Genomic DNA, 26,696 nt, shown 5'->3' with positions numbered 1-26,696 from the left:
AAAGCAGAGACGTTACTTTGCTTGCAAAGGTCTGTCTAGTCAGAGATATGCTTTTTCCAATAGTCATGTATGGATATGAGAGTTGGACCATAAAGAAAGCTGAGTGCTAAAGAACTGATGCTTTTGAACTGTGGTGTTGGAGAAGACTCTTGAGAGTCCCTTGGACTGCAAGAGATCAAACCAGTCAATCCTAAAGGAAATCAGTCCTGAATATTCATTGGAAGGACTGATGCCAAAGCTAAAGCTCCAATACTTTGGCCACCTGATGCAGAGAACTGACTCATTGGTAAAGACCCTGATGCTGGGCAAGATTGAAGGCTGGAGGAGAAGGGGACGACAGAGGATGAGATGGTTGGATGGTATCACTGAATCAAAGGAAATGAGTTTGAGCAAGCTCCGGGAGTTGGTGGTGGACAGGGAAGCCTGGCATGCTGCAGTCCATGGGGTCACAGAGTTGGACATGACTGTGTGACTGAACTGAACTGAGAGATTTAAGATATTCCTTTCTTCTTTGAAAAGTATCTTAAAAGCTTTCCAGAAGTTGAAACCCAACATATATCATAAAATATTTGAATGAGAAGAAATCTTAGAGATCTTATGAATCTGTTGTGGGGACAGTCTCATGTCTATAGAAATGACTTTAAGAAACTTCCTTGCTGTGCAGACTGTATGCTTTAAGCCTGTGTAGGAAATCACTTGGGGATTGTAGCCTCCAGCTGGGAAGGCAGGTGTGTTATTTGTTCATTTCCAATAAAGTTATATGTAGATAATGAAAAAAAAGGAGATTACAGATCATGTAGTCTGATCCCATCACTTTACAACTGAGGAAATGGAGAGAAGGCAAGTCGTGAGGACAGTTGCACTGCTGGGAAGCAGGAGTGCTGGGTGAGACTCAAGACCTGTGATTCCAGGCATCTGCTCTCTTCCCAGATCTACAAGCTACATTCCTACCTCAGTGTCACATTTAGACATAACTTCAGTGTTACAGGAAGTGATTGACTATAATTTCAGATCCCTTTCCATCTCTATTGCAACGGTCGTGCCTTGCTAGTAGTGGAAGTGCCTGCTGCCATGAAGCATCTTTGCTTGGTGAGGCAGCTGTACATGAAAAAATTTTGCAGGCTGTAATTTGACTCTGTGCCACAACTGATTTGCTCTGTATCTTTATTTCCTCTGGTGCTGGTTAAGGACTCTGCCAGTGGATTCTGTAGACCACTGAGTCTATGAACCTTGAGTTTTAAAATTGATCATGGTTCTGATTCTAATCTGGTTATAATTTTTTATGTTAAGGTTTGCCTGGAAAATTTATTTTTATTTTTATTTTTTTTTATTTTTTTTTTCTTTTGAATTGTGGCACTGGAGAATTCTTTTTTTTTTTTTTTTTTGCTTTCCTCCATTCACCTTTATTTTTTTTTATTTTTTTCTTTTTTTTAAAATTTTAAAATCTTTAATTCTTACATGCATTCCCAAACATGAACCCCCCTCCCACCTCCCTCCCCAAAACATCTCTCTGGGTCATCCCCATGCACCAGCCCCAAGCATGCTGCATCCTGCGTCAGACATAGACTGGCGATTCAATTCACATGATAGTATACATGTTAGAATGTCATTCTCCCAAATCATCCCACCCTCTCCCTCTCCCTCTGAGTCCAAAAGTCCGTTATACACATCTGTGTCTCTTTCCCTGTCCTGCATACAGGGTCGTCATTGCCATCTTCCTAAATTCCATATATATGTGTTAGTATACTGTATTGGTGTTTTTCTTTCTGGCTTACTTCACTCTGTATAATCGGCTCCAGTTTCATCCATCTCATCAGAACTGATTCAAATGAATTCTTTTTAACGGCTGAGTAATACTCCATTGTGTATATGTACCACAGCTTTCTTTCTTTTTTTTTTAAATTTTTATTTATTTATTTTTTTTTTATTTTTTAAATTTTAAAATCTTTAATTCTTACATGCATTCTCAAACATGAACCCCCCTCCCACCTCCCTCCCCATAACATCTTTCTGGGTCATCCCCATGCACCAGCCCCAAGCATGCTGCATCCTGCGTCAGACATAGACTGGCGATTCAATTCACATGATAGTATACATGTTAGAATGTCATTCTCCCAAATCATCCCACCCTCTCCCTCTCCCTCTGAGTCCAAAAGTCCGTTATACACATCTGTGTCTCTGTATGCAAGACAGGGAAAGAGACAACAGATGTGTATTTTTATTTTTATCATACATAGTTTTTATGATAACTTTTAAGAAGTGATATAATTCTGTTCATTTGAAATTAGCTCATTGTGTCATTTTAGGTATTCTGGTTCCATCAATTTAATAACAGATATGAACCATTGTCATAAAAATAAGCAATATATGTACACACACATATATAATGACCTTTATGATTAACTTTTTCCTTGTATATGGATCTAGATTTCTTCAGTTATAGTTGCAGTAAACCTAAATGTAGGTAAAATGAGATCACACAGAGACACACACATACTTTCTATACCTTTGTAATGCAATAATATTTACTTGATTGGCATCCAAACTGGTATTTTTCTGCTTGAACTTCTTTCTACTGATTCCATATAGCCCACACAGTCCCTCTCTGAAATAGATGCTATGAGCATTTACCAGTCTAACCTGTTAGGGTGTTCCTCATACTGGTATATTTTTGTCATTCATTCTGAAATCAATGGTATTTGAACAAGTCAAAAATAACTACAAGCATATCATTTCTTTTTTACTGGTTTTCCTTAAAGGAAATACCCTTTAACGTATTTTTATATTTTGTCTACTCATGCCATAGAGAAATAAATTGTTGATATTTTGGATACTTTGCCAGAAGTTAAGTAGTTTTCAAGAATAATCTTGCCAAATACTACTCTTTCCTTAATTAAAGTTCTTAAAATAGTCAGAAATCATACTGAATAGTCATATGGGTTATTGAAAACAGCAGGCTTAAATCTGAAAACTGACTTCTGTAAGACAAGATGCCTAGGAATGCATTTCTTCAATAGGATCATCAAGAGGCTATTCCCTAGTCTGTCTCCCCATTCCCACCCTGAAATCATTTTAGATCTCTTGTCCTGGGGAATTTTACTATAACAAATGCTAGACATATCTTGCAGTCGTGGCTTCTGCCACAGACTTTGAAACAGAGAGCTCTGAATCCCCCTTTCCCACCTCCTTCAGCAGGTCCAAGACTCTTTTTAAGGGAGAATAGAGGAGCAGCGTCTGGGTCTTTGTGACCCCATGGACTGCAGACCACCAGGCTCCTCTGTCCATCGGGATTCTCCAGGCAAGAACACTGGAGTGGATTGCCATGCCCTCCTCTAGGGGATCTTCCCAACCCAGGGATCGAACCCAGTTCTCCAGCATTGCAGGCAGATGTTTACCAACTGAGCCACCAGCGAAGCCCAAGAAGACTGGAGTGGTCTTACTGACCCAGTAATCAAACTGGGGTCCCCTGCACTGCAGGTAGATTCTTAGCCAACTGAGCTACCAAGGAAGCCCAGAGGGGCTTCCCAGGTGGTGCTAGTGGTAAAGAACCTTCCTGCCAATGCAGCAGATGTAAGAGATGTGGGTTTGATCCCTGGTTCGGGAAGATCCCCTGGAGGAAGCACAGCAACCCACTCCAGTATTCTTGCCTGGAGAAATCCCATGGACAGAGGAGCCTAGTGAGCTACAGTCCAGAAGGTCACAAAGAGTTGGACACAACTGAAGCGACTGAGCATGCACACATGCAGAGGGACAGAATAAATGCATCAGGCTGTCTTCCAGCTCTTCTCCAATTCCTGAGGATTTCACCGTGAGTTGTAGCAAGGGTACTCCTTAACTGTTAATCCCTAATTTCAAGTGGATGGCCTAATCCCATTGGGCCTTTTAACGCAGCTCTCAGCCTACAGGGCTTTCAGCAGCAACCTGTAGCAAGTGGTGATGCTCAGTGTTTCCCTATGAGTACTTTCTAAGCTGGACTCTCAAGAATAGGGACCCTGGAGCAGCATAAGTGAGTGCAGTAAGGTCTGCAGGTGAGATATAAGTACATGATACAGGGTGTGTCTGTGTGTGTATGTGTGTGTGTGTATTACCTATAGATATAATGTATATATAAGTGTGTGTATGTATATATATACACACACAACTTAGATTTGTAGTGATGTGAATGAAATAATAAGAATCCAGTTACGGTTTGCAATTAAACAGGAAAGGATGCTGTAGTGAAATGGATAGTGACTCATATACATAAATGCTTTATAAACTATAAAGAGTTAAAATTTCTCCAGATATTTGGCTGAGAGTTAAACCACTTGACTTCAAGCTCTCCATCTTAAGAAAGTGAAGATCATGTTGATTGCTAATGACTTCTCCAAGTTGTCAGCAAATTATCCAGATATAATGTCTGTGGCAAACCCATCAAGGTGTTTTGGTCAGATGCCGTGTATATGTAACAAATGTGTCATTGTTGGCTTTTCCCCCATAGGTGTTCAAGAGACGGTATTTTTACTTAACTCAGCTTCCTGATGGTTCGTATATTCTCAATTCCTATAAAGATGAGAAAAATTCAAAAGAATCTAAAGGTTGCATCTACTTGGATGCTTGCATCGATGTTGTTCAGGTAGGACTCATGGAGGTAATATTTCTTTCTCTTTCTGGAAGAGAGTTGTTGATCTATTAAGAACCTCAGTATTTTTCTGCCTTGATGAATTGCCTCTCCACCCATCAAAACGTGCATGCTAGACACTCAGAATCCTCTTCAGAATCCCACTCTCCCTCTGTGCTGCCATGCAAGTACTTTCCCAGTCCTCTGGAGTCTGCTCCAAAGTGCCTCTTGAATCCCTCACCTTCTTTCCATTCTCACTGTCTTCCTCCTGTTCTCTCTTTTATCCTCTCTTGCCTAGAGTCTTCTCTTCTGCCTTCTGATGTGTTGTCGTGCTCCACTCCATCTTCCTGAGATATAGATGGGGTCCTCCACTCGTCTATTCAAAACCTTTTGGCTCTTGATTTACTGTCTTGCATAGTGAGCTCTAAAGATCCTACCAGGGCATTGCAGGCCCACAGTGATTTGACTTTTCCTACCAACCCCCACCCCCACCCCCCGCATACCCCTCATACATTCTGTGCTCTCATCACTCCAGGCTAAGCACTCCACAGAGTGTCACACACACGTGCCTTTCTTATATTTGTTCCTCTGCCCAGCACAAACTTCCTGTTTGAACCTTATCTGTTAAGACTTGGCTCAAATGGGCCTTGTACCGTGAAACATTTTTTGTTTTCTTCCTCACACTCACTCCCACTAAGTGGAACTATGCTCCAGCTCCCGTGTGCTACCACTGTGCTGAATTCCTCCCATTCCTTTTTCCATTATAGAGGCCATGTCATATTCATGCCCAAGCCCCTTATAATAATTAGGAAAGTTGTATATACAGTAGGGGCTTAATACATGTTTGCTGATTTGAGTCACTGAGGGGGCATGGATGTTAGGGTTCGTATGGACAGGGTGGGGAGTAGAGGACAGAGAGATGATTAAGTAGGAAGTTGATTGACCAAGCAACAGGAGCCAAGACTACAGAGCCAGCCTGGCCTGGTCAACTAGAAGGGGCACTGCGTTGATTGGGAGGCAGAAGATATCGGTTCAACACCCCCAACCTACCTGAATCTTAGTTTACAGAAGTGTAATGTGTGATTAATAATATCTCCTCACTTTATTAAGTGAGATTGTCATGAGAAGCAAATGAAAAAACACTTTAAAATATAATATACAATGATCTATGTGAATAGAAGTTACCCTCTTTTATATATTGAATTGGCAAAAAGTTCATTTGGTTTTTTTTTCCTGTAACATTACAGAAAACGGAACGAACTTTTTGGCCAACCCAATATATATGTGTGACAGCTTTCTTATCTTACTGGAAAGAAGAAGGCACATACAATTCCCAGATTTTCTCAATTAGCTCTAGTACAGTTTGACCTTCCTTTACTGGGGCTCCCAGGCTCTGATTTCTCCTCTATTTATGATTTCCTCCTCCCAAATATTTTCAAATATATAAATCTTTAGGACTTGCTACAGCAGTTTAATCGTTCTTTACTATACTTTGAAGATGAGAAGGAGGGACTTTCTTGCATCCTTCTTGAATAATGACCATGCAGTGGAAAATTATTGATTCATGAGCCTTCCTTGAAATTAATGCTGAGGTTTGGGAGCGGGGGACAGGGTGTCATTTCTTTTGTCATGACAGAGAATGCGGTAATGTAAAAGTAGGTGTCATCATGCTTGATGAAAGGAACAGGCTTTTCTTTTCTTGTGTGCTAGGATTCAGAGTAGGCCATTTCCATCATTTTTATTGAGAACCACATTTTAATATGAACCAACTACAGTCTTCTTTTATGCTTCTTTCATACTGTGATGAAAATGAATTAGATAGCGATATTGTATTTTATGATGTGATATAAAGCAGCTACCAGATTTATTTCAGGTCACTTTTGAGCTTGTTTTTAAGGGTTACTTTTGGAAATCTATAAATATGCCAGGAAAACTTCCAGCAGGGTGGAAATAGTAAAACACTGGCTTATTTTTGTCGAGTTAGTTTGATTATTTAAATGTGAAGGATGTCAGAAGGCCTTAAATGATAATACCCACTCAACATGTAGTATTTTATGTCAACTTTGTGCTTATACTTCCGTGTTCAGTACTGGTGGTGGTTTGGTTGCTAAGTCGTGTCCGACTTTCGTGACCCCGTGGACTGCAGCCCACCAGGCTCCTCTGTCCATGGGTTTCTCCAGGTAAGAATACTGGAGTGGGTTGCCATTTCCTTCTCCAGTGCTCAATACTAAAGGGAATAAAAAAGATGTTTGACATGGTCTTTACATCATCTTGAAATTTCCTTGTTGAAAGAAGCAATTCTTTCATGAAAGTATTGACATACATATGTGCTGAGCTGAGGTAAAAATAAACTAATGAAATCTGATATTAAAAGGGTAACTAAACTAACTGAACACATGCCTTTTCTTTTTTCCCTCCAGTGCCCCAAAATGCGCCGTCATGCTTTTGAACTCAAGATGTTAGATAAGTATAGCCATTATCTGGCTGCTGAAACTGAGCAGGAAATGGAGGAATGGTTGATAACTTTGAAAAAGATTATTCAGATCAATACCGACAGTTTAGTGCAAGAGAAAAAGGAGACGGTGGAAATACCACAAGGTCAGAATTTTTTTAATGATTCATTATTGAGGTAAAGCCCTCGTGTTTAATCCATGGGAATGTCCTTTGTGTAGGGTGAATATAGAACTCTTAATCATGAGGGTTGACCTACTTCTTCATTAAAAGTGACTGTGGAAGTTGATAGGTTTTTCTTTTTTTTTAAAGAGTTGATGCTCCATTGGCTCTGACATATGAAATATAACCAGACTGAAAACAGATAGGGGATTCATGGCAGATTTTCAGAAGTCCATTAAAGTTTTCCCAGTGCTTTCATAATCAAAATTCTTTATAATAAATCTAGTAGGAGAGGTTGGGGTGGGAGAGAGAAAGAGAGTTAGGATATTCCTCTTAGGTGATTGTTAATGGTCTGCATGGTTTAGAACATCTGCTTTTAATGAATTTTCAGATGATGAAACTAGCAGCCAAGGGAAAGCCGAGAACATCATGGCCAGTTTGGAAAGGAGCATGCATCCGGAACTGATGAAGGTACACCTTTGTTAGGGCAACTTACCTTCAAGTGAGACAATGTTAATCCTGCATATTAAGGCTGTAATGCTGGATTCCATTTGGCAATGTTATTTCTAAGTTAAAAATGACAACAAATTAGTGAAACAGGTAGAGATTACAAAAGACAAGTACACTGCTCAAGTTGGACCTGCTCAGTACCAACTAACAGTTTGGAAAGTGTTATTTTTTTTCCCTAGGTTCCAAGAAATGCTACTAGATTCTTATGAATATTAATTTTATCTGCTATTTCTTATTAAGTCTATTGTTCTGGTTTAGTTGCTATGTCATGTCTGACTTTTTTAGGACCCATGGACCATAGCCCACCAGCCTCCTACTGTCAATGAGATTTCCCAGGGAAGAATACTGGAGGGGGTTGCTATTTCCTTCTCCACATTCAGTTTAATTACTATATGTCATTCATACACTAAATATTATTCATTCAAGGAGCTATTGATGCAGATTAAACATGATATTCAGTCTAATGGTTTGTATATGTTAATTTCATATGAAAAACAGAGTCTGTCTCTATGTGAATGCCTATCTATATGTATATGAATAATGTTATCAGATAAGGATTTTGGTTAACAGACATCATTTGTGTTGATTACTCTGTTCTTTGGTGTTTGAAATGAGCCAGCTTTGGAAGTGTAGAGGTGATTATCATGTCTGTCTTACTAGGTTACATATTTTAATCTGTGGATGCTATACTAGATTAGGAGGTTATACCCTATTTCTCCATTTAAATCCTTGCCAAACCTATTTATATTTTTACTTTATTCCTCCTCCTGAGCTATTAACTTATACAGGTTTAGATGTTACTTTTTTCTGTCTTAAATTGACCATTCTCTTAAGCTTTAATGTTAATATATTTTCAAAAATTTTGAAACACACTCATGATCCCCTGTAGATTATAATGTGTTCCCTTTAAGTCTTTGTCATTTCAGACAAAATTTTTTTGTTTTTTCCTAAAGTGATAGAATCAGAATTGTATATAAATTGTGTATAACTGTATGTAATATAAGAATCATGGTTGCCATTTCCTTCTCCAGAGGATCTTCCCAAACCCAGGGATCGAACCCAGGTCTCCCACATTGTAAGCAAGACGCTTTACCGTCTGAGCCACCAGGGAAGTCCTGTATATAATATACACACATATATATATATAACATATATACTCATGGATTTATATGTATATTATATATATATATATATATATATATATATCATGGATGAGTAGCACCATGGATTGTTTCTCTTCTTAATTCTCTTTTACATCACAAGTCTCTTGTATTTCTTTTTTGTACTATGGGTTGAATAATATTCTTGGTCTTAAAAAAGTGTATAGAAAGTTATAAATACTTGATTAATAGCACAGGTCATGATGACTATAACTCTGCACAGCAAGCATTCTTTATCTGCCTTAGGTACTTGGAAGTGGAGAAGAGTGTATATTTGAAGCTGTGTCAAGTTGCTAGTTTCTCACGAACTAGATCATTAAATGGTGTTTTGAAGGAAATCAAGTAATGATCAACACGTGTATATGTATATGTGTGGGTATATATATATATATTTGTCTGTTTCAATTTTAGTATGGAAGAGAAACTGAACAACTAAACAAGCTCAGTAGAGGAGATGGAAGACAGAATCTCTTTTCTTTTGATTCAGAAGTTCAGGTATTAATGATATATTGCTTTAAATAATTGTTGCTTATTCAGATCAACAGTGTCTGAAATGTTGAAATCACTGATTTTCAAACTACTGGGCTTATATTTATTGCTTTATTTTTTTTGTCTTGGTTGCTTTGAATAGGTAGCTTAATAACTAATTTCACTAGGAGGGCTGAAAATATACAAATAGTTTGGAACTGTATATGTGTGTGTGTGTGTGTGTATATATATATATATATATATATATATATATATATTCCTCTCAATTCTTTATATTGTTTTCACTTCATCTTACTCTTCAAAGTCAATAAATTAAAGAATCTTTAACAATGGTTTCAGTGCTTTTAACACATTAAAGACAATTGTGATCCAGTATCAGTGAAAATGTATAGTATAAGGAACACCATGTCATATGAGAAGTGTTTATTTTCCATTTTTGATGTAGGCCTGTAGAACTGGGATAATTTTCATGTCTGGTTTAATCTCACTTCAGAGGGAAAGCGGTCCAGGAAAGTGCAAATTTATGTGCACATGTGTATTTTAGTCTCTTTCACAAGAGTGAGGTACTTTCAGTACTAGTTCAGTTCAGTTCAGTCGTGTCCCACTCTTTGTGACCCCATGAATCGCAGCACGCCAGGCCTCCCTGTCCATCACCAACTCCTGGAGTTCACTCAGATTCATGTCCATCGAGTCCGTGATGCCATCCAGCCATCTCATCCTCTGTCGTCCCCTTCTCCTCCTGCCCCCAATCCCTCCCAGCATCAGAGTCTTTTCCAATGAGTCAACTCTTCACATGAGGTGGCCAAAGTACTGGAGTTTCAGCTTTAGCATCTTTCCTTCCAAAGAAATCCCAGGGTTGATCTCCTTCAGAATGGACTGGTTGGATCTCCTTGCAGTCCAAGGGACTCTCAAGAGTCTTCTCCAACACCACACTTCAAAAGCATCAATTCTTTGGCGCTCAGCCTTCTTCACAGTCCAACTCTCACATCCATACATGACCACTGGAAAAACCATAGCCTTGACTAGACGGACCTTAGTCAGCAAAGTCATGTTTCTGCTTTTGAATATGCTATCTAGGTTGGTCATAACTTTTCTTCCAAGGACTAAGCGTCTTTTAATTTCATGGCTGCAGTCACCATCTGCAGTGATTTTGAAGCCCCCAAAAATAAAGTCTGACACTGTTTCCACTGTTTCCCCATCTATTTCTCATGAAGTGATGGGACCAGATGCCATGATCTTCATTTTGTGAATGTTGAGCTTTAAGCCAACTTTTTCACTCTCCTCTTTCACTTTCAGATACTACTAAATATGTATTAATATTTAGTTCCATGATTCTTTTTACCTTTTATTTTTTAACTTATATTTTATATTTGTGTATAGTTGATTAACAATGTTGTGTTAGTTTCAGGTGTACAACAGAGTATTTCAGTTACATATACATGTATCTGTTTTGTTTCATATTTTCTTCTGATTTAGGTAATTCCATGATATTTTCCAATTAAATTACCAATTTTTAAAAATGGTAAACTTCTACAGTGTCTAAATGTTACAGATATTTTTCTGAATGGAAAATACTTCACAAGAAAATAAATTACTTGAGGGAAGATGAATCTTTTGGTATTCTTTTCAGTTTTTCTACATATTGTTGTTGTTCAGTTGCTAAGTACTATCCGACTCTTTGCAACCCCATGGACTGCAACAAGTCAGGCTCATCTGTCCTCCACTGTCTCCCAGAGTTTGTGCAAATTCATGTCCATTCTAGCCATCTCATCTTCTGCCACCCCCTTCTCCGTTTGCCTTCAATTTTTCCTAGCATCAGGGTTTTTTTCCAATGAGTTGGCTCTTTGTGTCAGGTGGCCAAAGTATTGGAGCTTCAGTTGCGGTATCAGTCCTTCCAGTGAATATTCTGGATTGATTTCCTTTAGGATTGACTGGTTTCATCTCCTTGCTATCCAAGGTACTCTCAAGAGTCTTCTCCAGCACCACGATTCAAAAGCATCAATTTTTCTGCTCTTAGCTTTCTTTATGGTCCAGCTTTTTCCATCCATACACAACTGCTGGAAAAACCATAGGTTTGACTATACAGATCTTTGTCAGTAAAGTAATGTCTCAGCATTTCACATTCTTCGGTTGACTCTGAGGGTTACTCCATTTCTTCTAAAGGATTCTTGCCCACAGTAGTAGATATATTGGCCATCTGAGTTTAATCTCCCATTCCCGTCCATTTTAGTTCATTGATTCCTAAAATGCCGATGTTCACTCTCGCCATCCTCTTTCTGCTTGACCACCTCCAATTTACCTTGATTCATGGACCTAACATTCCAGCTTCCTATGCGATATTGTTCTTTATAGCATTGGACTTTACTTTCACCACCAGACATATCCACAGCTGAGTGTTGTTTCCATTTTGGCTCAGCCTCTTCATTCTTTCTGGAGCTATTAGTAATTGCCCTCTGCTCTTCCCCAGTAGCATATTGGACAGCTTCTGATCTGGGGGGCTCATCTTCTGGTTTCATATGTTTTTGCCTTTTACTACCATTCATGGAGTTCTCGTGGCAAGAATACTGGAGTGGGTTGCCATTCTTCCTCCAGTGGACCACGGTTTCTCAGAACTCTTCACCCTGTCCTGTTCGTCTCGGTTGGTCCTACATGGCATGGCTCATGGATTTTGCCGTGACAAGGCTGTGATCCATGAAGGGGTTTTCTACATGAGATTTCTAATTAAAATCTATGGATTTTTTAAATAGTATGCATTATATAAGCATTATAGTTTTTTTTTTCTCAGTGAAAATGTAGCGATAAAATATAAAATAATTTTGGGAAGATAGATTGTGTTTCTTTTTGCTTCAAACGTTTTTCTAACTAAAATTCTTTTAGTCTGAAATGGAAAAAGTATGTAGTCTATAAATAATGCAGAAGTTTTTCCTTAATAAAAATACCACATGAAAAAATAAAATTATCTGGGGAAAACTCATTTTTCCCCCCATAGCACTATTATATTATTTGTGTAAGTTCTATAATTTTTTTCCAGAAAGTGTATAGCAGGCCTTGGGAATGTTAGTTCTAAGATATTCATTAAGAAATTTACTCATTTGAACCATGTCTGAGCCTTTGATTCACTTGTCGTTCCATGCCCCCCTACCCCCACCATCTTGATTGCACTCTAATTGGACATGTCAGACTCTTTGATTGTATACAAAGAAGCCAATTGACTGTGGTTGAAACTCCATCCAGTGTCTTTAAAAAATTTGTGGTGTAGTGTTTTTGTGGTCATGGAACAGAACTGATTTTATGTTTGTTTATCAGTGAGCTACAGTGAGAGAAAAATTTACAGTTGGGATGAAAGTTTGAGCAAAAATTGAATTCAGTGTTAATTATGAAAGGCCAATTTTACCACAGAGAAATCCAGGTTGTGTGTACATTTCTAGGTAGGCAGTGCCATCCGATAATATCAACCTTCCCTTATGGTCGGAGTTCAGTGTCCAGAGAGGAGTTTTCTACCACTGACTGTAGAGAATAAAGAAACACTGACTGAAGGAGATGGTTCTGACTTTGAACTCCTAGGGGAGGCCGTATGTCCCCACATTTGCACTCACAGGCCTCAGAAGAGAAAGGAATTGGGGGCTGGAGTGGTTTAGTCCAGTTTTCCTTCACATTCCACTGTCTGAGCAAGCTCGAAAGGAGAGCAGATAAATGGGCGGAAATTAGAATTGATCTCCATGGCAATGACTTGCCTCTGCTGGCTCCACAGATAGATAAGTGTTCAAGAGGGAGCTGTCTAGTCCCACACATTTGTAGATAAATAGACTCTGGGGGAAAAATTATGCTTTCAGGTACAAATATTATACTTTAGGCCCTTTTAAGGGGAGTTTTGTCAGTGACGCAGGCAAGGTCAGAACAGCTATAATTATCTAAGGCTCTTCAGGCACAATACCTGTTTTGGCTTGAATTACTCAGGCAGTTGAGAAAAATTCTTGTGTTTCTTGGCTTGACTTTTCCATACTGGCAATATATTCTGCTCAGATTCATCCAGTCACTTCCCATCTACCCTCTCTCTGGTCTTGTTGAAAGTGTAGTAAGTTGTGCCACAGTCTATACTTTTTCTTCCATTTGTGAACAGAATGTGAGTCTGTTCAGACAATCAGAATGAACAGATGAACTCACATCGCCTGAGCTGGGTGAGCTGAAGGGGGATTCAGTGAGTTTCTTTGAGGGGGGGAGACAGATTCCTCCCCTGCTGGGAGGAATTTCTTGACTGTCAGTATCTTTTTTTAAACTTTATTTTGAAGTACCAGTAATTTAAAAAATATACCTCAGTGGCAGCCAGGATTCATCCCCCAGCTCTGTTAGAAGCTGAGCTCAGTGGTTTTGTTTCCTATGCACATGCCTCACTCTCTATCCATCATTTCAATGTAGGTGGTCCCCAGGGTTCCAGCCTCATCCTCCTCACCCTAGTTGCCACTGATTCTGAAATCCAGATCTCCAACCCACACCTTTCCTATTTTCCAACCGCTTACTTGTATCCTTTCAAACTCAGCATATCCTAAACTGAATTCATTGTCTCTATTCGCCCTCCCCTTATATCTGCTATTCATTTTTATTTCACAACTAAGTTTATAACATCACAATCTACTGAATTTCTACTGAATCTTCCAAGTTGGAGGCCATGGTGTTATTCTTGCCTCCCATATCCATTCATGTCAAATTTGTTTCATGCACAGCTCAGAAAAGAAACAAAATTCCTACCATCCTGGAACACAGTATTTTGTGGGGAGGACAAACAATAAATAATGAAGTAAATGTTAAAAATAATGTTAGAAAATTAATTAAGGAAAGGGAGTATAGGCTGTCAGAGAATATATAATTCTATATAGGGAGTTAAGGAAGGTCTCTCTTTGGGACTGCCAATTGATTAGAGACTTGAATGAAATGAGGGAGTAAACCATGCATCTATCTTGGGGGAAGAGAGTTCTTGACAGAAGAGCAAGTTCAAAGGTCCTGAAGTGGGAGTGTACTTGGTGTGCTGGAAAAATAACCAAAGAGGCTGGTGGAGCTGAAACAGAGGAGGCAGGCTTGAGTGGTAGGAGATGAAATCAGAGGAGCACGGTCAGGAGTGAGGCAGGGATTTATATCAGTGTTGAACCTTAGTGTAAGAACGCTACAAAGGCTCATTGAGTGAAAAAATTAAAGAGTTCAAATGAAGAATGGACAGAGATCTGTTAGATTTTGCAAGTTTTACTTAGAGATCTATGTTCATGTGAATTCTATTTTGGGAGAGAAATGATTCATATTATCTGTTTTTTAGAGGTTGGACTTTTCAGGAATTGAACCTGATATAAAGCCATTTGAGGAAAAGTGCAATAAACGTTTCTTGGTAAATTGCCATGATTTAATGTTCAATATCTTGGGTCAAGTTGGAGACAATGCAAAAGGACCACCCACAAATGTATGTATGACTTTTTCTTCTACCTCCCTTAAACCAGTATATTACAGAAACTATTGTTTTTGTTTTTGTTTTTTTGCTGAGAACTAATTTACTGGGTGAAAATTCCATTGCTACATGTTACAATAAATTTGACATGGAAGAATTTTATTTGTCTTTCTTTTGCCAGGATAGGAATATGTTTTCATCTTGAGAGGATTCATGAAAGTCTTACCTATTCAAAATAGCAGACAGAGTAGGTAGGCTCTTGTCCTTCAGGAGGGACATATCTCCAGAACCTGGAAAGTCCTCAAATTTGTAAATTTTACTAGAGAATATAACTTCTGTGAAATTGACTCATAGCCATGAATAAGGAACACCAAAACCATGGAGGCACACAGAGGCTGTTCAGTTTGTCTCACTCACTATTCTCATAGAGTGAATTCATTGTGTTCTGCACAAAAATTCTAATTATTAGCTGTCACGGATCATTTGAACTGCTTAGGAATACTTGAAACTATGAATGTAAAATCGCCCAAAAGACTGCATTTTCTCTTCATCTCTTTTTTTTCTTTTTGACAGGGGCGGGGGTGGGCGGGGGGGAAGGGAGTTCTAGTTTATGTTTGAAAAGTATCCAGTGATGATTTATTCTCTTATGAAGTAGCTGAGATGCACTAGCAGACTCTCGGTGTGTAAAGGGTTAATCTTTATGCCATCTGGCATGAAATTTCTCTTTGTGACCAGCTTTCAAATGCCATCTGTAGAGAGGAATAATGTCTTCCAAAATTGCTGATGGGGCAAAGCTTTTGTCAAGTAATTTGATTTTGACTGATATTAGCTCTTATTAAATGTATAATCCAGTAAGCTGTAATATAGAAAAAGGGAAGATTTATTTCTACTGTGTAATATTGGCATTATTTTTAGGTAATTTCAATAAGCCTACGGAGAATGAAAATTTATTCATAGAATAATTAATGTTCGTTAAGTGTGGCTTCTGACTTCTACTCATTTAAAAAAATTTGTAACTTATGAAATTACACAGGACAAAAGTTACAATTTGAGGGTCTGTTATTGAGAAAGCTCTTTCTCATATGCAAATTAGCCATAATACAATTTTAGCTGAATGTTGAACTCAGAAAAGAACTGTAATCACAGAAACTTGAATAAAAAAATTTTTTCTGTAATTTGTGTCCCTCCCCCATCCCACCTAAAATAAAAGTCATTGTTTAAAAATGTAATGGTTTTCATTCCCAGGTTGAACCCTTTTTTATTAATCTTGCCTTGTTTGATGTGAAGAACAACTGTAAGATTTCAGCTGACTTCCATGTAGACTTGAATCCCCCATCTGTCCGTGAAATGCTGTGGGGCCCTCCAAGCCAACCAGCTACTGATGGTACCCCAAGAGGTTCTTCACCTGAGTCTTTCATTCACGGAATTGCTGAATCTCAGTTACGCTACATAAAGCAGGTAAGGAATCTTTTAGCCTTGGTAGCACGTTCAGAATAAGAAACAGAAAGACCCTTGGGTTCTTGCATAGTTTCAGGCCAATATTTTAATGTTTTCATGGGCAGTCCATCTTTTGTAGGGTCTGTGTATAGTTGTTTTTCTGGTGACTGAAGTTGGAGGGGATAAAAGGGAAAATGGCAAATATGCTAATAATACCCTAGTGAAGTGGGACGTGATGGGAATCTCAAAGGAAGTATTTTGTGAGATGGAATGCGGATGACACAGACACACCGCTGGACTCATGCACATAATAAAGGCTGTTTTCTTTGAAGAAAAAGTTGACCCTAAAATAACCTTCCCTCTCCCATTCCCATTTCGAGTAGGTAGCTTTAATGGAGCATACACACTCCTTACACAAGGAGTTCTTATGTCACAGCCATCCTGTCTGATACAAAGAATCCCCTTTAGAAGGAGTGAACAGTTCCCTTGCATTTTGACCTCTTATCAGACCAGAGGCCTTAAGAGGTTAGGCAGAGCAGAACTGATAGTCTGCCATCTAGACTTGCAACTGAAAGGAAATTAGAGTGTTACAGAGAACTAAAGCAGGAAGAAGCAGAACAAAGCAGCTCACACTGTAAGGAGATTTGTTTTACCCCAAATAAAAATGTTATTCCTTCCATGTCCTGGCTATTGTAAATAGTGCTGCAATGAACTTTGGGTGCATGTGTATTTTGAAAAGAAAGTGAGAGTTGCTCAGTTGTGTCCAACTCTTTACCACCCCATGGACTATACAGTCCATGGAATTCTCCAGGCCAGAATACTGCAGTGGGTAGCCTTTCCCTTCTCCAGGGGATCTTCCCATCCCAGGGATCGAACCCAGGTCTTCCACATTGCAGGTGGATTCTTTACCAGCTGAGCCATCAGGGAAGCACGTGTCTTTTAGAATTGTGGTTTTCTCAGGATACATGCCCTATTAGTGGGATTGCTGGGTCATATGGTAGTTGTATCCCTAGTATTTAAAGGAATGTCCATATTGTTCTCTATAGTGGCTGTATCGATTTACATTCCCACCAACCATGTATATAATGCAATATTACTCAGCCATAAAAAGGAACGATTTTGAGTCAGTTGTAGTGAAGTGGGTGAACCTGGAGCCTGTTCTATAGAATGAAGTAAGTCAGAAAGAGAAAAACAAATATCATATATTAACACACACACATATATATATATATGGAATCTAGAAAAATAGTACTGATGAACCCATTTGCAGGGAAGGAGTAGAGATGCAGATGTGGAGAGCAGACTTGTGGATGCAGCAGGGGAAGGAGAGGGCGGGACGAATTGAGAAAGTGGCACTGCCATATGTACACTATCATGTGGAAGACAGCCAGCTAGTGGGAAGCTGCTGTGTAACACAGGGAGCCCAGCCTGGCGCTCTGTGACGACCTATGGGAGTGGGGAGGGAGGCTCTAGAGGAAGGAGACATATATATAATTCTGGCTGATTTGCATTGTATAGCAGAAACCAAGACAATGTAAAATTATTCCCTGATTTTTAAAAAAAAGTTACTTTTTTTTCCTGATTATAAACATAAATACATTATTATGTAGAAAATTCAAAGAATACAAAAAGTACTAAAGAAGAAAATAAAAAATCACCACCCATAAATGATAACTATTAACATTTTGGCCAACATTTTTCTAAATATCTCTGTTGTGTATATGTAAACACATATATATTATGTGTACTCTTACAAACTGTATTATAGTCCTGCTGTTTTATACCTACTGTATTCATTGAACATCATATTTATCATCCTATATCTCTCTGGATCAGTTACATTCTTATTAAAGAATGATATGGTGATTTAGCTTATTAGGATATTTCTAATTATGGCATATCATAAATAATGCTGCATTATTGCATCCTTGTAGCTCATTTGTATTATCTCCTTAGAATAAATTTTAAGCATTGGGCATTTCGGTGTCAAAGATTGTGCTCACTGATACAGATTGCCCAATAGTAGGGGACCTGACATGTGTTGTCAATCCCCTCTATGGGCTGTGGATCTGTGGTCGTTTTTCACCATGTTACCCCTCATTCCCTTGGGTTGTTACTTGACTGTGGTTGTCACATATATGAACATTCCACTCTGATGGCCTGTGTTTCTAAAAGAGAGATTGAGCAAAACAGTATTATAAGTATTTGAGAACCTGCTTTTGAATTATATGTTGAAAATTTTCCACACAATTCCAAATAAGTCCTTGTAAGCCAATGATGTATTTGCTGCCTTACTTCATTGTGTTTAGTTGTCTGTTCAACACAAGAAGTTTGAATTGTAGTTTCAGATGTCATGCCATTTATAACCCAGGTTTGGAAGAAAATCAACATTTTTTTAATATCTCTTGTGTGCCAGAGTCTTCCACTGATGTCTCATGTAAACATGATTGTTGTGTAAAACATAATTATGACTGGTTTGCAAATCAGGGAGGCTAAGTAAGCTGCCTACTATGGCAAAGCCAGTAGTGGTGAAGGCGGGATTTGAACCTAGGTCTGTTTGAAAGACATCAGGCAACAAAATTAGGCAGAATGTAATTAAATGCTGATATGTATAACACATTGATCACTGAGGAAGGCTTTCTTATCTCTCCTTGCTATTCTTTGGAACTCTGCATTCAAATGGGTATATCTTTCCTTTTCTCCTTTGCTTTTCACTTCTCTTTTTTTCATAGCTATTTGTAAGGTCTCCTCAGACAACCATTTTGCCTTTTTGCATTTCTTTTTCATAGCTATGATCTTGATCACTGCCTCCTGTACAATGTCAGGAATCTCTGTCCATAGTTCTTCAGGCACTCCACCTATCAGATCTAATCCCTTGAATCTATTTGTCATTTCCACTGTAAATCGTAAGGGATTTGATTTAGATCATAGCTGAATGGTCTAGTGGCTTTCCCTACTTTCTTCGATTTAAGTCTGAAATTGGCAATAAGTTCATGATCTGAGCCACAGTCCTCTCGCAGTCTTGTTTTTGCTGACTGTATAGAGCTTCTCCATCTTTGGCTGCAAAGAATATAATCAATTTGATTTCGGTATTGACCATCTGGTGATGTCCATGTGTAGAGTCTTCTCTTGTGTTGCTGGAAGAGGGTGTTTGCTATGACCAGTGCATTCTCTTGGCAGAACTCTATTAGCCTTTGCCCTGCTTCATTCTGTACTCCTAGGCCAAATTTTCCTGTTACTCCAGGTATTTCTTGACTTACTATTTTTGCATTCCAGCCCCCTATAATGAAAAGGACATCATTTTGGGGTGTTAGTTCCAGAATGTCTTGTATGTCTTCATAGAACAGTTCAACTTCAACTTCTTCAGCATTACTGGTTGGGGCGTAGACTTGGATTACTGTGATATTGAATGGTTTGCCTTGGAAATGAACAGAGATCATTCTGTCATTTTTGAGATTGCATCCAAGTACTGCATTTCAGACTCTTAATTCTTGACTATGAGGGATACTCCATTTCTTCTAAGGGATTCTTGCCCATAGTAATAGATATAATGGTCATCTGAGTTAAATTCACCCATTCGAGTCCATTTTAGTTCTCTGATTCCTAAAATGTGAACATTCACTCTTTACCATCTCCTGTTTGATCACTTCCAATTTGCCTTGATTCATGGACCTAACATTCCAGGTTCCTATGCAATAGTGCTCTTTACAGCATTGGACTTTACTTCCATCACTAGTCACATCCACAACTGGGTGCTGTTTTTGCTTTGGCTCTGTCTCTTCATTCTTTCTGGAGTTATTTCTCCACTGATGTCCAGTAGCATATTGGGCACCTACTGACCTGGGGAGTTCATCTTTCAGTGTCCTATCTTTTTGCCTTTTCATACTGTTCTTGGGGTTTTCAAGGCAAGAATAACTGAAGTGGTTTGCCATTCCCTTCTCCAGTGGACCATCTTTTGTCAAAACTCTTCACCATCACCCGTCCATCTTGAGTGGCTCTACACAGCATGGCTCATAGTTTCATTGAGTTAAACAAGGCTGTGGTCCATGTGATCAGATTGGTTAGTTTTCTGTGACTGTGGTTTTCAGCCTGTCTGCTCTCTGATGGAGAAGGATAAGAGGCTCATGGAAGCTTCCTGATGGGAGAGACTGACTGAGGGGGAAATTGGGTCTTGTTCTGATGGGTGGGCCTTCCTCAGTAAATCTTTAATCCAATTTTCTGTTGATGGATGGGGCTGTGTTCCCTCCCTGTTGTTTACCTAGGGCCAAACTATGGTGCAGGTATGAAGATAATGGTGACCTCCTTCAAAAGATCCAATGCATGCTCTGCTGCACTCAGTACCTCCAACCCTGCAGCAAGGCCATCGCTGACCCACACCTCTGCCAGAATCTCCTGGACTCTCAGGGCAAGTCTGAATCAGATAAATAAAGGACAGATGAATAAAGGACAGAAATGGTATGAACCTAACAGAAGCAGAAGATATTAAGAAGAGGTGGTAAGAATACACAAAAGAACTATACGAAAACAATCTTCAGGACCCAGATAATCATGATGGTGTGATCACTCACCTAGAGCCAGACATCCTGGAATGTGAAGTCAAGTGGGCCTTAGGAAGCATCACTAAGAACAAAGCTAGTGGAGGTGATGAAATTCCCATTGAGCTATTTCAAATCCTGAAAGATGATGCTGTGAAAGTGCTGCACTCAATATTGCCAGCAAATTTGGAAAACTCAGCAGTGGCCACAAGACTGGAAAAGGTCAGTTTTCATCCCAACCACAAAGAAAGGCAATGACACAGAATGCTCAAACAACCGCACAGTTGCACTCATCTCATTTGCTAGTAAAGTAATGCTCAAAATTCTCCAAGCTGGGCTTCAACAGTACGTGAACTGTGAAATTCTAGATGTTCAAAGTGGTTTTAGAAAAGGCAGAGGAACCAGAGATCAAATTGCTAATGTCTGTTGGATCATTGAAAAAGCAAGAGAGTTCCAGAAAAACATCTATTTCTGCTTTATTGACTATGCCAAAGCCTTTGACTGTGTGGATCACAATAAACTGTGGAAAATTCTGAAAGCGATGGGAATACCAGACCTCCTGACCTGCCTCTTGAGAAATCTGTATGCAGATCAGGAAGCAACAGTTAGAAGTGGACATGGAACAACAGACTGGTTCCAGATAGAAAAAGGAGTACATCAAGGCTGTATATTGTCACCTTGCTTATTTAACTTCTATGCAGAGTACATCATGAGAAATGCTGGACTGGATGAAGCATGGGCTGGAATCCAGATTGCGGGGAGAAATATCAATAATGCCAGATATGCAGATGACACCACCCTTATGGCAGAAAGTGAAGAACTACTAAAGAGCCTCTTGATGAAAGTGAAAGAGGAGAGTGAAAAAGTTGGCTTAAAAGTCAACATTCAGAAAACTAAGATCGTGGCATCTGGTCTCATTACTTCATGGGAAATAGATGGGGAAACAGTGGTAACAGTGTCAGACTTTATTTTGGGGGGCTCCAAAATCACTCCAGATGGTGACTGCAGCCATATAATTAAAAGACGCTTGCACCTTAGAAGAAAAATTATGACCGACCTAGACAGCATATTAAAAAGCAGAGACATCACTTTGCCAACAAAATCTGTCTAGTCAAGGCTATGATTTTTCCAGTAGACATCTGTGGATGTGAGAGTTGGACTATAAAGAAAACCGAGGGCCAAAGAATTGATGCTTTTGAACTGTGGTGTTGGAGAAGACTCTTGAGAGTCCCTTGGACTGCAAGGAGATCCAACCAGTCCATCCTTAAGGAAATCAGTCCTGAGTATTCATTGGAAGGACTGATGCTGAAACTGAAACTCCAATACTCTGGCCACCTGATGTGAAGAACTGACTCATTTGAAAAGACCCTGATGCTGGGAAAGATTGAGGGCAGGAGGATGAGATGGTTGGATGGTAGCACCAACTCAACGGACATGAGTAAAGTTTGAGTAAACTCTGGGAGTTGGTGATGGACAGGGAGGCTTGGCGTGCTGCAGTTCATGAGGTCGCAAAGGGCTAGACATGACTCAGCAACTGAACTGAACTGAACTGATGTATAACACAATGGGAGTGGAGGGGTTTGAAATGTGAGGAAACTTCAGGGGTTGAAAGTTGACTTAGAAGATGGCACAGAAGTTGTGGGACCTCAGGGAGGTTTCAAAGGAGTAGATGAGAGCTGCAGAGGTGAGAATGAATGGAAGTAGCCTCAAATGGCTTGATCATTTTGCACTCTTTTCCCAGATCCAGTAAAGGTATCAGGAAGTGGTCATTTACTTCAAATAGTTGAACATTTCCTTTTGAAGAAGTCTTTTTCTTCAACTTCTTCCATTTAGGACTAGGATGCAGTACTGTATAGGGAAAGACAATATTAGCAGATCTGAACAATAATCTGAGCTCACTGATTTTGAACAATAATCTGAGCTCACTGATTTTTTTTTCCAGCAATATTTTTTTCAGTCTTCCTCTAGGTACTTTATCCGTATGAAGTCATTTATTTTTTCTTAATATTTATTTATTTAGCTGTGCCAGGTCTTAGCATGTGGGATGTGGGATCTTTAGTTGTAGCAGTTGAACCTGGGCCCCCTTCATTGGGAGTGTGGGGTCTTAGCCACTGGACCACCAGGGAAGTCCTTGTTTGAAGTCATTTTATTCTTACCACACCCTAGTAAAGTAGATAGGTCCTATTCCTATCCCCATTTTACAGATGAGGAAACTGAGGCACGGAGCAACCAGGTGACTCATTCAAGGTCCCAGAGCTACTGTGGGGAGGAACAGGACCTGAATCTGGCTCTAACAGGCCCCAGAGTGCAGCTTCCCCTTTCCCGCCCCTCCCCTCCTGCTGTTCTGCTTCCTTGTCACCCTAGAGAGGGACATGGCGCTTCCCTGGCACTTGTGGAAAGTGTGAAGACCCCACCCCTACAGCAAGGCTGTTCCAGCGGCAGCAGGATCTATAGGAAGAGGCCACCCACTCCCAGGGCTTGGTGGATGGTGGCGCTTGGGGGCTATTCTAGGCTCTCCCCAGCTGCTCCTTGGAGAGTCTTTCTCTGTAGTGGCTTCCTGAGGAGAAACAGGTGTCCACAGGAAAAGGAAGAAGCTGAGCCCATCGAGTAGTCTTACCTTCCTGGCACCAAACAGCTACTGTGACCAATCACTTCACTCTCAGCTGCCTGACAGTTCCTTCCCAAGTGCCTGGACAGAGCTCGGTGCCCTGGGTCCCTCAAGATGACCTAGAGTGGGGTTGTGGGGGAGGTGCTGACTCTTGGGAGTCTGTTTGTGTGTTCCCCATTGGGGGGTCAGCAGGTGTGGAGCTAGTGAAAAAGGGCACTGCTATCACATGCCCTGCCACATCCTGGGGGGCTAAGCACTGGGAACTGGAGTGGGGACACCTGGCCCGTTCCTTGGAGGGAGGTGCGAGTGACGTGGGTGACAGTCACCCTGAAGAGAGCCAGGCAGTGCCATGCCTCCTTGGTGGGAAAGGAGGGCCTTGTCCTGAAGAGCCAGACTCCCAGGCCACCTGGGATTCCAGGGTGTTCTCTAGCTATCCCGCTGTGTTCTGAGGAGTGGGGAAGAGCTGGAAGCTAAGGGGCAAAAGCCAGGGCTGCCTCAGAGAGTGCCCCCCTACCTTGGAATCCTGGTTAGTTGAACAATGAGCATCTCTGTGCTTCAGCATTCTCCTGTGTCTAAGGTCCCCCATCCCAGAAAGCACTCGGCCCTGTGCCAACCTGCCAAATTTGCTCAGTACAGTGGGGCTGCTAGTGAGAGCAGTAGTCACGGGGATCATACAGTCAAAGCGGCTTCCTCTGATCAAATTGTCAAATCCTTTGACACAGCCATGTTCATTTCTGGCATCAGTGTTGGGAAATGGCTGGAGTACTGGGTATAGAAGGTGCTCAGTGAATGTTAGTTGCGGCAGTCAGCAGCGTTGCTCTTCTCATCCAGCTTTATCAGGTGAGACAATGGGAGCCTGTGTTGATAGGTTGAGCGGCTCTGTAGCCTGGGCTGTATTGTCTGGAAGCCCTGACTGCAATCGTCACCCACTTACTCACTACACGAACCTCCCTATGCCTCAGTTTCTTAATCTGTAAGAAGTGTGTATCGTAGTGCCTGTGTTTGAGGGTTTTGATGAAGATGAGAAAAAAAAAAGTGAAAAATGTTAGTGGCTCAATCATGTCAAATTCTTTGTGACCCCATGGACTATAGCTTGCCAGGCTCCTCTGTCCATGGAATTTCCCCAAGTAAGAATACTGGAGTGGCTTGCCATTCCCTTCTCCAGGGGATCTTCCCAAAGACTAAGGGAGAGGGTGCACAAAAGCTATCTAGCACAGTTATGTGACAATTGGAAGCCTGAGATTATGCTCAAAAGCACTGCTCAGCATACTTTCTGTGGGTTGCTCCAGCACTCTGCCAGCTGCATCTCATAGACCAGGCAGCATGCTGCTGGCAGAACCAAAAATCGGGTTCTGTGACCTTGAGATGTTGGTTACTCTGGTAACCACTTACCTAATGTGCATTACTTCATTGAATCCACTCAAGATTACAAAATAGCTATTCCTCTTGCCATAGCCCATTTCATAGATGGGAAATCTGAGCTATACAGAAGATGTGACTTTATCTAAACCCATAAATAGTGGGGCCAGAATATGAACCCAGGAAATTTGATTCCTCGGACAACTTTTAACCACTTTCTTCCATCCTTGCTGCTTGGGAATCCGAAGGTGAATCAGCCATAATCCAGGACCCTTAGACGCCATTTGGATTTGGGGGGGATTACTTAGTGTCCTCTACTCAGTTTTCTCTTCTTTCCTGTCTACCTCAGAGAGTTCTGTCTGCAACAGATGAGCTCATGGGTCTGAAATGCTTTGAAAACTGGAACACACTATCTTAACACAGTTGGTAATATACCAAGCAGACAAAATAAGACTTGGTAGAGTCTTAACGATGGATTTTTCCATTCGAATTCACTTATGTGATGTCCCTTTAAGCAACGGACATCACCACCTAATGGGCTATTTGGAATATATTATATTTGGAAAGAGCTGAGCTGGACACAAGATGGTATAGTTGCTCCCCATGGAACTTGGTAGCATCTACATTAGTCCCTGAAACAAAGTGTTTTCGGACAAAAGGAGTTTTTGGAGCACCAGAGCTCTGCTGCTGCAGCAAAGGAGTGTTTTCTATAGGATGATTTAGTTTTTATTCTATGAAGAACAGTGAAATATTTTCATCCTTCTTGGCTACCTTTAGTACTAGTTAAGGGTGAGTGGATTGCACTGGAGTTACAGGCAGCTACCTTTAAAAATTCATGAACTGTCCCACTTTAGAAATGCATGCTATTTTAGCACGTGCTACTTTAAGCCAAACAATACACATTGTATTGATTAGGCCTAAGGATGCACCTTGCATACACCGTCAAACACAAGAGGCTAAGCAGTCAGGGTGACACCTACACTTTGGGGACTAACAGATGTGAGACTGGTGACAAAATTGAAAATCTATATTGAAAGGAACATCAATCAGGACCTTTGAAAACTATATGAATGGAAATGCTATCTCTTACTAGGGCCATGGACATGATCCTATGTTGAATATCAATATTCTGTGCCAAACACACCGCTAGGAATCACTAACCAAGCAACTGTATGCATGAGATTACATTAAAGAAAAATCTAACGGAAGGAATTTTTTTTCCAGGGAATTTTCTCAGTGACGAATCCACATCCTGAAATTTTCCTGGTTGCTAGAATTGAAAAGGTTCTCCAAGGAAACATCACACACTGTGCGGAACCCTACATCAAAAATTCTGACCCGGCAAAGGTATTTATAAAGATCATTTGTGAGCATTTCAGCCAAATGCAAAATTTGCCTTTTATTGATACTTTAAATGATACTGTCAATGATGCCTCTAAAAAGAAAGACAATAACAACAACAACAACAACAACAAAAATTCTTTCAGCATGCAATATATTCTGAAAATATTGTGTGCTCTGTGAGTATGCATGTTTCAGCTTGAAAATGACTTTTTTTTCCCCTTTTTACATGGCAATCTGATTTTTGCTTGTTTATCAAAATCAGAGCTAAAGGCTTTTAGGCAACATATGTTCACTGACACTGTATCCTTGGAAATAGCTACTCTTTCTTTATTCCCAGCCCTGCATATGATCCCATCCCCCAAAGATGTCAGAGCAACAAGGGTAAAAATGACCCAAGTCCTGCAGTTTCCAAATGCCAGACTGTACTCAAATTTACTCCTGTCCCTGATGAAATGAAAAAAGAAAGACAAGATAGTGAGCCATTCATGAAGCTTCAGGGTATTCAATTTGAAGGAGTTTATTCTGAGGTTTTTGCACTTCCTACTTTTTAAACATCACACCTGTCTGTCTTTTCTATAATGTTGGTGTGTGAAGTGGCAGGGATTGTAGG

General features: G+C 40.1%; 1 protein-coding gene across 2 annotated transcripts in view; it reads left to right on the top strand.

Annotated features, from left to right (window-relative positions):
- Positions 1-26,696, top strand: part of LOC138931197 (dedicator of cytokinesis protein 11) — a 213,172-nt gene that overhangs the window by 66,768 nt on the left and 119,708 nt on the right. For both annotated transcript variants that reach the window (XM_070292122.1, XM_070292121.1), the window contains exons 7-13: positions 4,481-4,615; positions 7,021-7,198; positions 7,605-7,684; positions 9,295-9,378; positions 14,678-14,818; positions 16,049-16,261; positions 25,967-26,089. In XM_070292122.1, the coding sequence (XP_070148223.1) occupies positions 4,481-4,615; positions 7,021-7,198; positions 7,605-7,684; positions 9,295-9,378; positions 14,678-14,818; positions 16,049-16,261; positions 25,967-26,089 (954 nt within the window). The remainder of the gene's footprint in view (positions 1-4,480; positions 4,616-7,020; positions 7,199-7,604; positions 7,685-9,294; positions 9,379-14,677; positions 14,819-16,048; positions 16,262-25,966; positions 26,090-26,696) is intronic.

The sequence above is a fragment of the Ovis canadensis genome, chromosome X (genome assembly GCF_042477335.2).
Source record: "Ovis canadensis isolate MfBH-ARS-UI-01 breed Bighorn chromosome X, ARS-UI_OviCan_v2, whole genome shotgun sequence".
Classification (NCBI taxonomy): Eukaryota; Metazoa; Chordata; class Mammalia; order Artiodactyla; family Bovidae; genus Ovis; species Ovis canadensis.
The sequence above is the reverse complement of the archived record's forward strand: the minus strand, read 5'-3'. Positions and strand labels throughout refer to the sequence as shown.